General features: G+C 31.9%; 1 protein-coding gene across 1 annotated transcript in view; it reads left to right on the top strand.

The window, feature by feature from the left end:
• LOC139494781 (uncharacterized) overlaps positions 1–12,882 on the top strand; it is a 100,500-nt gene extending 87,618 nt beyond the window's left edge. The window contains exons 16-20 of the mRNA XM_071282973.1: positions 3,047–3,318; positions 3,948–3,975; positions 5,956–6,279; positions 7,568–7,867; positions 9,476–12,882. Of these exons, the coding sequence (XP_071139074.1) occupies positions 3,047–3,318; positions 3,948–3,975; positions 5,956–6,279; positions 7,568–7,867; positions 9,476–9,810 (1,259 nt within the window). The 3' untranslated portion in view covers positions 9,811–12,882. The remainder of the gene's footprint in view (positions 1–3,046; positions 3,319–3,947; positions 3,976–5,955; positions 6,280–7,567; positions 7,868–9,475) is intronic.
• Positions 12,883–16,026: the final 3,144 nt, after the last annotated feature.

Here is a 16,026-nt window from a genome sequence, read left to right as displayed (position 1 = left end):
CATTGAACTGCATGTATGTCTTAAGATAAATGTAACTGAAAATTGCTTAGTTATAGAGTGTTTAGATTTTATGGGTAGATATACAAAATGGTTTGCAATGTTGTCAACATCAATACTTTAGTAAGTATAAAGGTAACACATAAGTCGTATTATAGAAGCTGTTTGACAAACACAAGTAATTATATTTACATATTTAATTCTAACATGCCTTACTCGAGTCGTGTTTTCATAACGATCGTAATAATATGAAATGCAGACTCAGTTCATAGTTCTCATTGAAACATAGATTATGAACTAACTAGTTTGATAATAAATGAAATACAAATTCAAATGTATCCATTTGAGTATCATCATTTTAAACTCTTGATCAGCACTTTTTGACAAAACCTCCACATTTTTTTGAGAGCAAATTATATGTTTATACGACCGCAAAAATTGAAAAAATTTTGGTAGTATATTGATATTGGTATCACGTTGGAGTTAACGTCGTCGTCTTTGTCGTCGTCGTCTTCGTCCGAAAATTTTTGGTTTTCACACTATAAATTTAGTTTAAGTAAATAGAATGCTGAGAAATTTTGACACAAGGTTTATGACCACAAAAGGAAGGTGAGGATTGATTTTGGAAGTTTTGGTTCCAATTGTTTAGGAATTAGGGGCCAAAAAAGGACTTCAAAAAGCATTATTCTTGGTTTTTGTCGAGTCTGCAACTTTTGTTGCAGAAAGCTCGACATAGGGATAGTGATCCGGCGGCGGTGGCGTTAGCTAACTTCTTAAAAGCTTTATATTTTAGAAGGTGGAAGACCTGGATGCTTCATACTTTTTATATAGATGCCTCATGTTACGAAGTTTCCGTCAGTCACATGTCCAATGTCCTTGACCTCATTTTGATGGTTCAGTGACCACTTGAAAAAAAAGTTCAGATTTTTTGTAATGTTGAATTCTCTCTTATTATAAGTAATAGGATAACTATATTTGATATGTGCGTACCTTGCAAGGTCCTCAGTTTTCACTTGACCTCAACCTCATTTCATGGATCAGTGAACAAGGTTAAGTTTTGGTGGTCAAGTCCATATCTCAGATACTATAAGCAATAGGGCTAGTATATTCGGTGTATGGAAGGACTGTAAGGTGTACATGTCCAACTGGCAGGTGTCATCTGACCTTGACCTCATTTTCATGTTTCAGTTGTTATAGTTACATTTTTGTGTTTTGGTCTGTTTTTTCATACAATATGTAATAGTTCTACTATATTTGTTGTATGGAATGATTGTAAGGTGTACATGTATAGCGGGCAAATGTCATGTGACCTTGACCTCATTTTCATGGTTCAGTGGTTATAGTTAAATTTTTGTGTTTTGGTCTGTTTTTTTCATGCTATAAGCAATAGGTCAACTATATTTGGTGTATGGAAATATTTTATGCTCTTTATGTCAGTAGCGCAGGTTTCTTTTGACCGTGACCTCAATTCACGGTTCATTGCACAGTGTTAAGTTTTTGTGATTTGGTCTTTTCTTCTTAAACTATAAGTAATAGGTCAACTATATATGTTGTATAGAAGCATTGTTAGCTGTACATGTCTGCCTGGTATTGTTCATCTGACCTTGACATCATTTTCATGGTTCATTGGTCTTTGTTTAGTTATCTTGGTTAATGTTAAGTTTATGAGACAGTTGTAATAAAGCTTTATACTTAGGACTATCAACATAATATTATAAATGATTAGTATAGAAGGCTAGACATTTCAGCGTGTGCACTCTTGTTGCACAATAACTTTAGTATAAGTAAATAGAAACCAATGAAATTTAAACATAAGGTATAACACGAAAGGAAGGTTGGGATTGATTTTGGGAGTTGAGATCCCAACAGTTTAGGAATTATGGGCCAAAAAGGGCCCAAATAAGCATTCTTTGTCCAGAATAGTAGTTGAATCAACTTAAATCATTGTTTTATACAATATACAATGTATATTCACTTTTACTACCAACTGATAAATTAAAGCAATCTTTACCATTCAGTGATAACAATCACTTTTTTACATTTTAATATTTTATGATGTATTTAAATGAGTAGTTATTGTAGTAATTTGAATTGAGATCAGTTTTGGAATAAGGGAAAGGGGGATGTGAAAAAAAATTGGGGGGGAAGGGGCAATTTTTCTCATTTCAGATGTCATAAATAAAAAGAAAATTTCTTCAAACATTTTTTGAGAGGATTAATATTCAACAGCATAGTGCATTGCTCAAAGGTAAAAAAACTAAGTTTAAGTTTATTACTCCACATTCATTCTGTGTCAGAAACCTATGCTGTGTCAACTATTTAATCACAATCTAAATTTAGAGCTGAATCCAGCGTGAATGTTGTGTCCATACTTGCCCCAACCGTTCAGGGTTCAACCTCTGCGGTCGTATAAAGCTGCGCCCTGCGGAGCATCTGGTTTATATTTTTTATACGACTGCAAGAAAAGAAAATGGGATCGTAAAATGCTATCATGTCCTCATCGGCGTCATTGTCTTTGTCGTCGTCCATTTTGTTTCTCAATAACTTTAGTTTAAGTGTATAGATCTCTTTGAAATTCAAGCAAAAGGTTTAATACCCCAACAGGAAAGTTGAGATGGTATTTGGGGGTGATGGTCTCAACCGTTTAGGAATTAGGGTTAAAAATTGTGCCCAAACAATAATTTTTCTAGTTTCAGAACAATAATTTGTGTATAAGTATTTTGATTGCTCTGAAATTGTACCCCAAGGTTCCATACTACAAGTTAAAGATTGGGATTCATGGAGGGGGTAATCTGTTCTGGACTTTAGGGTCAAAAGGGTCTAAAACAATCATTTTTCTATTTTTCAGACAATAATGCTTGTTTTAGTACACTGATGTCTCTATTTGAAAACAACTGGTCAATTTGAATCAAACCTGGCCATACTCATCAGTATAATTACTACCTATATTTGTAGCCAATATTGACTAAAAGTGTTCTAGTAATGTATCGTCACATTTACATAATTATTACTATCTATTCACAATGTTTACGTTTTATACAACTTGTAGGTTTGAGTGAATATTCTTTAGATCAAATTCCAAGTAACCCCGAGTTGCTTCGTCTTTCTGGTAATTGTGAGGAAGACTTGATACATGAATTAGCACTTCGTCTTGGAATGGAAGAGATAGATTGGAGAAATATTTGCAAGAATTACACAGGAAATACAGAGATGGTCAAGTTTTTGACACTTATTCACTTGAAAGAGAATTATTCAATATGTTTTGGAGATCTAGACAAAAGTTTGCAAGAAATGAAAATAACAACACACACATTATGCATGGTAAGCTTTATAGAGATAAAGTGTTTTTTGCATTTTCATATCTCCCCTTCAATTATGGTCACTTCAAAGTATATTAGCCCTGATTTCGACAACATCAAATCCAAGTTTTAGCTTACATCAAAGATATGTACTTAAATTTCACAATTAGATTGCTGGAATGTTTACATAAACTACAGAAGTGTCAATAATTGATATTTAATATCGTGTTACATAACTATTAATGATATTTCATTAAATATGCTTCGGGTTTATTTCCCAAGCTTTGCCGACACAGCAGGAGAAATGACCCAGATGTATATAGATATAAACATGTGCTATTTGTTTTCTAAATTATTGGATAACTTTTTTTTTTAAATAAACGGTCATACTTGACGCCATTTATCAAATTATGTAAACATAACAAAGTACAACAAATGCCTCCATATTATTCGAAAATGGTCCAAAATAATGGCGATATTTTACACATGTTTTTACATCTGTATGACAAAACAATGCTGATTTAAATTGGGGGCAATCATTAAAGATACACTGGAAGAATAATATTAAATAGTAAGAATGTGATTTAACAACTTCTAAGTTTGCAGATCTCATCATAAATGCTTATACAGTTTATACGACTTCATTTTCAGGTCAGGAGAAGAAAACAAGTGAAATCTAGTGAGTAAACTGTATCTTAAGATATTCAAGTACTTAAAACGAAATCTAGTATTTTTGTTTTACTGTACTGTCAACAGAAATGATGCTTAACAGTGACTTTATTAACCCGTGGTCAAACGTAGTGTGGGCTTTGCTATAGTGCTGTGTCCCTCTATTCATTCTGCTTATTAACTAATGTCTTACAGTAACATCAGTTTAAAATCATAGAAACTGCATATGTTATTAAGTAATGCACATATTCTCATAGAAATTAAGTTGACAGAAGAAGCATAAACATGAATTGTGTTGGTTAATTGTTGTGTTTAGGAAAAACACAAACAGGATCTAATATTGAAAGTGATGTTTTGTCAATTTATGGGCAGTTTATTCTTATAATCACTTTGTCATTATTTCTTACTCTTACTAGACCAATGATTTAGCTAATGATCATGTATGCCCCTTTGTGTTCTTGTCAATCAATCATAACACATGGTAGTGTGCACTTGTTACTCTTACTTGACCAATGGTTTGGCTAGTGATCATGTATGCCCCTTTGTGTTCTTGTCATTCAATCATAACACATGGTAGTGTGCACTTGTTACTCTTACTTGACCAATGGTTTGGCTAGTGATCATGTATGCCCCTTTGTGTTCTTGTCATTCAATCATAACACATGGTAGTGTGCACTTGTTACTCTTACTTGACCAATGGTTTGGCTAGTGATCATGTATGCCCCTTTGTGTTCTTGTCATTCAATCATAACACATTGTAGTGTGCACTTGTTAGTCTGTGTTCTTGTCATTCACTCATAACACATGGTAGTGTGCACTTGTTAGTCTGTGTTCTTGTCATTCACTCATAACACATTGTAGTGTGCACTTGTTAGTCTGTGTTCTTGTCATTCACTCATAACACATTGTAGTGTGCACTTGTTAGTCTGTGTTCTTGTCATTCACTCATAACACATGGTAGTGTGCACTTGTTAGTCTGTGTTCTTGTCATTCACTCATAACACATTGTAGTGTGCACTTGTTAGTCTGTGTTCTTGTCATTCACTCATAACACATTGTAGTGTGCACTTGTTAGTCTGTGTTCTTGTCATTCACTCATAACACATTGTAGTGTGCACTTGTTAGTCTGTGTTCTTGTCATTCACTCATAACACATGGTAGTGTGCACTTGTTAGTCTTGTTTGTGAAGAAAGTAAATTTTTAAAGGCTGTTTGCAGTATGACTAAAAAGGACCTAGAAAAATCCTTGAAAGGTCTATTTTGCCTGAGGGAACTTTATTTCAGTAATAATTTCTAAACATATTAACAAATACTCGTAATAGAAACAACGTTTAATTTGAATCATGCCAGCTAAAAAACTAACTGCGCTGATAATAATTGTACATTCTCTGATAAGCATTTTACAAACAACACTTTCAAAAAGAGGCTACAGATACTAGAGGGACATTCAAACTCATAAGTCGAAAATAAACTGACAATGCCGTGGCTAAAAAAGACAAAGTCAAACAGAAACACAACAGTATACAAAACAAAACACATAAAACTTAAGACTAAGCAACACGAACCCCACTTACCATTGGGTGTGATCTAAGGTGCGCCAGAATGGTACGCAGAACCTGCTCCACACGAGGCACCCATCATGTTGTTCATGTCAGCTAAAACCAATCCTAGAAAATATAATGATTGTTTAAAACATCATTTGAAGGAAATGATTTTCTGGATTTCTGGCAGTGTGAGTAACGGCCTGATTGAATAGTGATTAATGTATAATTTGCAAAAAGTTTGGATGCGAATACAAGAAAAACACATGTTCAGAATCGAGTCAGTAAACATGGTGTATAACATTTGACAATAAAAGTTGATCGAGATTCAGGAAATCTTGTTGTTTTAATAAAGCAAGGACAAGGTGTTTAAAAAATTCCTTTTAGACTAATTTCCATGAGTCCATGTAAAATTATTCACTTACAAGTATTATCTGAATTCTCTTATAGGAATTCCAGAAGATATATTAGATTGTATCCCTACAGATGAAATTTTAGACAAGCTAGCACCACAGATTGGAAAAATGGTTTTTCAACTTGGAACAGAACTCGGATTGTCCATAGCGGATTTAGAAAATATCGACAAATGTAGTCCCAATTTGCCAACCCAAAATAAGGAAGTATTGTTTACTTGGAGAAAAGACAGATCAGTAAAACCTACAATACGGGTCATTAAACAAGCTTTAGTTAATATAAGAAAAGGTGTACGTTGTTTAGAGGAGGTTGTGAAGAACATAGATGCAAAAACATTAAGAGCTGTGGAAATTGTTACAGGTAATAATATGCTTCGACAGAAAACTTGCATGGAAGCTTTTCAGTAGCTTTTTATTTACGGAATAGGTAGCATTCGTAAATGAATCTTAATCTGAAATTTGATTATTCCGTGATGTTCAGTCTCCTAGTCAATTTTCAGCCATATCCATTGCGGTTCATTCAGTTATGTTAAAATTACTTGCAGTCAACTCAGTAACTTTTCAGATAATTTAGTATACAGGTGGCATCTGGAATCATCTAGGAATCTCTTTAAAACTATTTGTATATGTTTGCTTCTAGTTGTTCAGGTTTTTTTTTTGTTTTTAATTTAATTTCTTTGAAATGTTATAGCAGTATTGGTATACTACTCTTGTGAAGTAATGTACTCTAATCTTTTTTTCATTTGTTATGACCTGCGTTTCCTTTGTTAAGTGTTGGTTTATGTCAATTCAAAATATATGTGTCAGAAAATTTTTGGATATTTTAAGTTCTATATTTTGAACCAATCTTGAAAACTAACCTTTCTTTAACCTGTGACAGTTGTGTAAATGGAACATATACAATCCAAATATAAAAGGCACTTTGGGCTTAACTCATCAGATTGGTACCAAAAAGACCCTTGTATGCAGGCATTTGTTTTTTTTAGCATTTCAGTGTTTCTGTTGTTCCTTTGTATTCCTTTTATAGTTGATGTGTTTCCCTCGGTTTTGGTTTGTGACCTTGATTTGTTTTCACTTAATCGATTTATGACTATTGAACAGCGGTTAACTACTGTTGCTTTGATGACACAAAGCCAACAAACAATTAACAGAAACACTGAAGCATAAAGTACTGATCAGCTAGTTAAAAAACATTAACAACTAATTAAAGAAAAATGTACCCGAGACAAAATATGTATCAATACACATAAAATGAATTTAGTTTGATTACGGTATAAACACTTTAGGAAAACTTGACATAATATATCTATTTTACTGTGAATATCACTTTATATATCTATGTACAATTTCGGGAGTTTGCTTCTTATACAGGAATATCATATCTTTGGGCTAAAGTTGGAGGTTCTTTCATAGAATTAGATACTGTCTTGAGAGTACGAGCTGACTGTGCTCAACTGTTATATTCCATATTTTGTACGCGTTCAATTTCAAAACTTGAACTAAAGTTCAGACTTTTGGTTTGCTTGACAGTACATATTTTGAAAAGAAATCAGTAAATGCAATATGCTTGCTGAATACAAAATATAATCATTTTGATATTTTAAGTCAACTTACATGCTACACAAAATTTTGTATTACTACAATTACAGATAAAATCAGAGATAATGCAGACAGAATCATACAGGACATACAAATCAGTCAAATTTTAGATCATATGATGACAGATCTGGTGATATCAGCAGACGACAGACGTGATATTGAACATTATCCTCGACAAGATGATCAGAACAAAGCATTGCTGGATATTGTGATTAAAAGGAGAGAACCTGCTTACAGTGTGTTTGTTAATGGATTACGTAATTATGGATACGAAGATATCGCTAATGATTTGAAATGTGTTGCACAGGAAACAAGTCCAAGTACAACATTAGTATCTGCTGAAAATGAAGGTATGACTAACGGGGTCATAAACACAAGCAACAAATGTTTATACTGAAACATAAACTATTTTGGTACTTCTGCGCATGTTAGTGTGATATTCCACACAGAGTGTATTAGATTTGATAATATTTTGTAGATGTAAACAAGTTCCTCAGATGGGTTTGATTTCTGTTTGACTTGATACATTTTAAAACAATAGAAAATCAAATTACACTGCATGATGCGAAAATCAATATCACTGCATATATATGAGAAATAAATTGTTCGTCAATAGTTTCCAACATTAAGCTAAACACGTCTACACTGCATCAAGAATAAACTTTATATATACAATAGATGTGTATTAATAAATTTGTATTAATGAAACATATGAACTTTCAAACCATCTATGGATTAACACGTATCAATTAAGTAAAAGTAAAGAAAATAAGGCATTAAAATAGTTCTAATGTAAAATTAAAGCCAGCTCTGTTAATACACTAAACATCTTTATCTGTATCAACTCGTTTGATAGATAATAAAATGCCTAAATTATCCGTTAGTTGCTGACAAAAAAGGCAATAAAAGTTGAAGCTCTTGGTATTATCTGTAATACTTTATTCAATAGTGATACAGCTTATAGAAAAAAAGAAATGTTTATTAACAAATGATAATTATGAAGTATTGTTGACTGTGTGTATGCCCAAACCATTAGCATTATGTTATTTCGGTCTGCGTGTCCATCGTTCGTACGTCTGTTCGTTTTTTTCCCTTCATTTCTCCGTCCGGTCGTCCTTCTCTCGTTCCCGATTTAAATTAAACTGGGTCAAGATAGTGTTTGCTGATGTTGAAATCCAATCAATTTGAAGTTAACAATGAATGAAACCGCAACAGTAGAAAAGCTAAATACCTAAAAAGGACCTACAAATTAGACAAATCCATTCAAGACCAACTTTGCAGCAAATGAGTTGAAACCTTAGTTTCTGTATAATTTTTAAATTGATAAACAGTTATTTTTATAAGGGTTTGTTATAAATCATGTCAGTACCAATGTAACAACAACTGAGCAGATAATACTCTAGGGTAATGGAAGTACATAGCCAGAGGTATCAACCAATGTTACAACAACTCAGCAGAATACTCTAGGGTAATGGAAGTACATATCCAGAGGTATCAACCAATGTAACAACAACTGATCAGAATACTCTAGGGTAATGGAAGTACATAGCCAGAGGTATCAACCAATGTAACAACAACTGATCAGAATACTCTAGGGTAATGGAAGTACATAGCCAGAGGTATCAACCAAGTGATGCTGAAAAGAGAAAACAACACGTTATCAATTTCATGCGGTCCAAATCGCTTTTCAGAACTTAACTTCCTCTTAAGTCATAAAAGGTTGATAGTTATCAAAGGTACCAGGACTATAATGCAATACGCCATACATGCGTTTCGTCTACACAAGACTCATCAGTGACGCTCAGTTCAAAACAATTACAAAGCTAAACAAGTACAAAGTTGAAGAGCATTGAGCACCCAAAACCCCAAAAAACTTGTGGCAAATACGGCTAAGGTAATCTATTCTATCATTCTATAGCACTTAAGAAAATAAAATCTCTCTTTTTATATTTTTGTAGGCTTATTAGTTTGTAATGTTCCATTGTATAAAGTTCGTCTACAAAAGAATTACCTCAAGGTCATCACTGATATACAACATGAGAACATAGTAGATCATCTAATATCAAGAGAGGTAGTGTCAGTTGATGATGGGAAGAAGATAGAATCTGGTAAAACCCCACAGGAAAAGAACAGGAATTTAATGGACATGCTGTTGCGTAAAAATGAACAGGGATTTAATGAATTTCTCAAAGCTCTAAAGAAAGACTCTATTTATGCAGATCTAGCAGATCAAATAGAAAAGACAGAAGTTACTAGCACAGATATGGCAACCCTTCATAAATGCTTGAAATAAAATAAATGTAAATTTTTCTCAGAAAAAAACTGTACGTGACAGGGTAAAACCAGCTAAGACAAACACCAATAAACAATGAATACAATGAGGTATTGTCAATCCAATGTTCAATGATTTGGTCACTTAAACCATTAATGTAAATGAATAACAATATACTAGTGATAACAATCTTTTATATTAAACATATGTCATGTGTGAGTGTCATGAATGGAAAGGAAAAAGCTAAAATATGTACTAATCTCTATTACTAGTGTCTATTCATAAACACAAATCCCCTTTATGAGTGTTAGTTACTAAACAGATATTATAATTATGAAACAGTCATGACATATTCTGTTTAAGAAAATAATTTGAATGTATTTTAATATAATTATTTGGAACCAGTAATTGGAAAGTTCATATGCACTACCGTTTTTTCAAAGGTCAAAACATATGGCTCTTCGGCATTTTTTCAACATTTATATTCCTCAAACTTCAAAAAATTTAAACCTATACTAAAATTATGTTCTTCCTCTGACTTAACATTTGGTCTCAGAATTTAATTTGACTGCTATCCATGTGAATTCATACTGGTAAAGTTCCCAAAACGAGTCTCTTTGAGATGAAACATAGATTTCATATCGGAACCAAAGAGGCATGTTATAACTTGATACATTATACTATAAGTACTATTTTGAATAACCTACATAGCTGTTATTAGCTTATTATCAATTTCATTTCAGTCATAATTTTGTATGTCAATCTGTTAAAGCTGTTAAATGTTACCTTAATAGTCAATTTAGGTCTAAATTTAAAGTCTAATGAATAATAAAGTATGTACATATGAAATAACTAATTCAGTGATCGAATCTTGTCCTCAAGGTTTTTCTGAATTTTTTGACATTAACTTGTTGTATATTGTGTTTATTAAACAGCTATTTTTATATGTACATTTGTAAATAAAAATGCCTCTTCATCAATATAGTTTTAAATAAAAATGCGACGATATGCTCTTATTATGTAAATATAATTATTGTTAACATAATATGGTATTTCACATCGAATGTTTTTGACATAACACATCTTTTCTGTCAAATGAACTAAATTAGTATGGCGTTCATTATCACTGGACTAGTATATATTTGTTTAGGGGCCAGCTGAAGGACGCCTCCGGGTGCGGGAATTTCTCGCTACATTGAAGACCTGTTGGTGACCCTCTGCTGTTGTTTTTTATTTGGGCGGGTTGTTGTCTCTTTGACACATTCCCCATTTCCATTCTCAATTTTAATCTTTTATCCATTAGAAAAAAGGATTTTAAATCCAAACATATCAGTGATAATTGTTTGGTTATATTAACATGATTACATTTACAAATAGTTGAGAACATATCAAATGTAAAAACATTTGAAAACCTACTACTAAGCAATTGTTTGGCCTCGTTCAAGTCAGTCTATCTGCACCATATGTTGTTTGATGGTGTTTTAGCGCAATGCTATACAACTTCCTGCTTGCCTTTTTAACATTTTTTTTTTCGATCGTCACTGATGAGTCTTTTGCTAAAGTTCTTCAGAAGTACCAAGACCTTGTTGATACATATTCAACTGCACAAATAATACATGATGGTCTTGAAGTATAAATTTTAGTCATTGACGTTGTTTATCATCCTAATTACGTGTTGTATTGTTCCATTTTTTGTCTTCGTAAATTACTTTTACTGTTTAGCCCTTTTTTGTAATACCCTTTTTGGGATCTTTTGGTATGGCTCAGTACTTAAACATCCCACCATTGTGTTATTTTGCTATGGTCATTTTTGTATTCTTGTATATTTTTGCCTATGCGCTTTGGTCTATATGCCATTTTATTTTCTTTGTTGACATATTTGTCTTTTTTTTTATAGTGATTAAGATTATAACACAATGTTGACTGCTGTACCCCTATTTTTTACATTTAAATATTTTATCTATCATGTCTGTTTGTTTTGTTCACACATTGTTGTCAATATAATGGAATTTTATGCGACTGTCATACAAGTGAGAGGTTAAGCTAGCTATAAAACCAGGTTTGCTTTACCATTTTCTACATAAGGAAATGCCTGAACCAAGTCAGGAATATGACTTCCCATTCGTTTGATGTGTTTGAAATTTTGTTTTTGCCATTTGATAGGGGAATTTTTCGTTTTGAATTTTCCTTGTATTTCTGATATTTAACTTTTTTGTAAACGAAAAATACAATGACGCTCAAAATGATAAGCCTGGAATCTTTTATGATTTTTTTTTTGTTGTACGTCTGTTTAATTTGAAGGAGTCGAGTGTTTCAATACACATTGTCAGTTTTACAAAATTTAACCCCCTTTTCCTTTCATCGCAATATCAAAAATTGTATATAAAAATAAGGAGATTTGATATGATTGTCAATGAAACAACTATCCACCAAAGTTCAAATAAAGTGGAGGTAAGCAATTATAGGCAACTGTACGGGCTTCAACAATGAGAAAAACCCATACCGTAAAGTCGGCTATAAAAGGCTCCAACATGACAAATATGAAACAGTTCAATTGAGAGAACGAACGGCATAATTTATAACAAAACAAATATGACAGACGTGAACCAACGACAACCACTGAACTACAGGATCCTGCCTTGGGACAGGAACATACATAATGTGACGGGGTTAAAATTATTTGTGAGCCCTCAACCCTCCCCTAACCTGGGACATTGTTCCATAGTTATTTCATTTACTTCCACTTATTCATTTATTCCATTATTAACTATTCCTATTGATTTTATGTGAACATGTTTATATATTCTATAATATTTAAAAGTGATTAGATTTTGTTAGAAATTATTTTGTAACAATAATAATAGTCCGATTGCATGCCTGATAATTTTCTCTTTGTAATCAATCACTCCAAACGTGTATACAAAATCCTAAGCCAGATTTGTCATAAATTTGTCAACTTTTTTCAATGTTTATACATTTTGCCTTCAAATTGTTTGTATTAGCACAACTGTTTTATTTTAGACACCTAGTGACTTTGTAATTTACCAATTTATTATGTTATGATACCATTGTGTTTGTTGTTGATGTGATTACTGTAGCCAGGGATGATTCCACTATATAGTTTAGGGCCGCTTAACGGCCCTTAAATTTGCCAGCGGCCCCCAAAAAATGTTTGTAAATATAAATTCCCAATTCAGGAAAATAAAACAAAAATCAGTATTTCCAGAAAAAGTTTCCGTCACCGATTAAAGCAACTATAAATTTCATACTTTGTCGTCAAAACGTAGTAAAATCCTGATAAGAATGCTGACTATGATCGCATTTTATTAACAACGATTTAATTATGTCAACATGAGGTAAACAATTTTGGCGGCCAGATTTAATTGAAGTTAAAATGTTATCGGAGTATTTGGTCTTGTAAAAGTAGATCGCTCAGCAGGTTGATCAAAAATATGCTTTTTGTCAAAATGAGTGTCAAAACATACCTCGGCAAAGAGCAAATTCAAATTTTGATATAACATTGATGAATGAATTTTAATGTTAAGCAGATCGCCCAGCAGAGCCGGTTATGTTATTTGATTAAAACTTGTTTTGTAAAAGAAATTATTTTATGTAATTTTCACTTTTTTCCGCAAAAGACAAAAGTTTGAGCGTTTTTTAAAAATAAGTTGATGATAAACCATTCATGAAATGAGACCCCCCCCCCTCCCTAGAATACAATGTCATCATTATGGAACTGTTTCAAAAGATATGAAAATGATCCAAATAATTTTAAAATTCACTGGTTCAATTGCTTTAAATATCTTATTAATTAAGCATATATATATATACTTTTGTAATTGCTTTTCTGAATTCGACAATTGGCCAGTTCTATTTGAAATACATTTAAATCAAGGTAAGTTTATAAAGATGATCTGTTGAAAAAATACCCAATGGATGATTTTTTTTTCACTGGTTAATATGGCAAGCCGTTTTGCTATTTAATTCTAACTTCAAGATATCTCATAAACTTTATAAGATATCTTATATAATTGTTCATTAGATATTTGATATAGTTTGAAAGATATCTTTTAAAGTTTATAAGATATCTTATATAGTTCACGATATATCTCAAATAATTTATGAGATATCTTATAGTTTATAAGATATCTCATATAATTTTCTTTATCAGATATCTTATAAATTATATAAGATATCTTATAAACTATATAAGATATCGTATAAACTATATAACATGTATCAGATATCTTATATAAAGTAAATTTGTAAAACAACTTATATAAAGTATATTTGTAAGATATCTTATATAAAGGATATTTGTAAGATATCTTATATAAAGTATATATGTAAGATATATATTTTAAAATCGATATTAGATATCTTCTATATTATCATGATTATATAAGATATCTATTTTATATAAGATATCTTATAAAAAATATTATTTATGATATCTTATATATCATAAGAAATATTATTAGAGATATCGTATATAAATTATAAGATATTTCATATAATTTTCTTAATATGATATCCAATAAATGATATAAGATATTTTATACAAAACATATTTACAAGATATTTCATATACTTTAAGATATCTTAAATAAATCTAATATACTATATGAGATATCTTATATATTACATAAGATATCTTATATATTATGAGATAATTTGAAATTCGAATAAATAGCTAAACGGCTTGCCATATGTTTATGTTAGCTGGTACTTGTGGTATATATGTTTTTGTAATAGGCCTCGTTTACCAAAGTTAAGATGATAGTGCATCATATGCAATGATATTCATGTATTACAACTTCCCTGGTCCGAATCTAATAATTTCTTCAATCAGTGTACAGGTGAAATTAACTTAATATTCATTTTCCGTTTTTACAGGAAAATGATGTTATTTCGTCTTAGATTGTGGCATAAAAATTCCCAATTGGGATAAAAATTCCCAATTTGATATTCAAGGGACCCATTTGAAAACACCTAGAATCATCCCTGGTAGCGCTATTTGTGTTTTAGTTGTATCTTCTACTTGTATATATGTATAAAAAAAAATCTACTACGTATACACTTAAAGGTAAAAACAAAATTACATACATGTTCTTGTTCTTATTCATTGTGCAATAAAATCAAAGCAGCATCAACACGGTGAGTCTGACAATCCAACCATTCACAAAATCTGAACAGAGGTGAAAGATACCAAAGGCATATTCAAACTCATAAGCTGACAACTATGGCAAAAAAATATGCGACCAAGAAACAAACAACACTTTACAAAATGCAACATAAAAAACTAGACTGAGCAGCACAAAGCCCACTTAAAACCGGTAGCTGGAAGATCTTTTTCAAACAATGGAAGGAATATACTTTGGCTACCCGAAGTTTATCAGTACAAACATTCATTCAAAGATGAAGACCTGATGAAAATAAAGGTTCCTTTGCGGCAACAAAATATCATTGTATTTTTTACAAGTCGCTGATCAAACAATTGCCCAGATAGCAGATGTTTTAAATCATCGAACAAAACATAAGCAAACGTACAAAATGCTTTCCAGATTATTTCAGCAATTTTGAGATTTGAAAAGGGGCATAACTTTAAAACGGTGAAAGTGACACCACCAAAATTCAAACTTGATCTGTGTTTTGTGGTAATAAAAATTGTGGATAAGTTTCGTAACATTTGGTCAAAGCAAACTACAGTTAGAGAACGGAAACGCAAAAATTCAGCAATTTTTCCTTTTGAAAAGGTACATAGCTCTCGAACAATAAAAGTGATGCCACTTAAATTCAAACTCTATCTGCGTTTTGTGGTAATAGGCATTGTGTATAAGTTTCATAACATTTGTTTGAGGCAAACTAAAGTAAGAGAACGGAAACGAAAACTTCAGCATTTTTTCCATTTGTAAAGGGGCATAACTGTAGAACGGTAAAAGTGACGCCACCAAAATTCAATCTCGATCTGTGTTTTGTGGTTATAATCATTGTGTATAAGTGTCATAACATTTGGTAGAGGCAAACTGAATTTGAACAGCGGAAACCAATTTTAGGACATACGTACGGACGGACGTACAGTAGGACCAGGGTAAAACTTAATGACCCCTCCGCAATGACTGGGGCATACAAAAGTGAGTTGTCCCGCATTCATTGAAATTTGGGTTATTGAGTGACAGAATATCATCTTTATATCTTAAAGTGAAATTTAAGAACTGTTTTATCTTTAAGATGGTT

This window comes from Mytilus edulis, chromosome 11 (genome assembly GCF_963676685.1).
Source record: "Mytilus edulis chromosome 11, xbMytEdul2.2, whole genome shotgun sequence".
Classification (NCBI taxonomy): Eukaryota; Metazoa; Mollusca; class Bivalvia; order Mytilida; family Mytilidae; genus Mytilus; species Mytilus edulis.
Note: the sequence above shows the minus strand (reverse complement) of the source record. Positions and strands in the feature narration are given on the sequence as shown.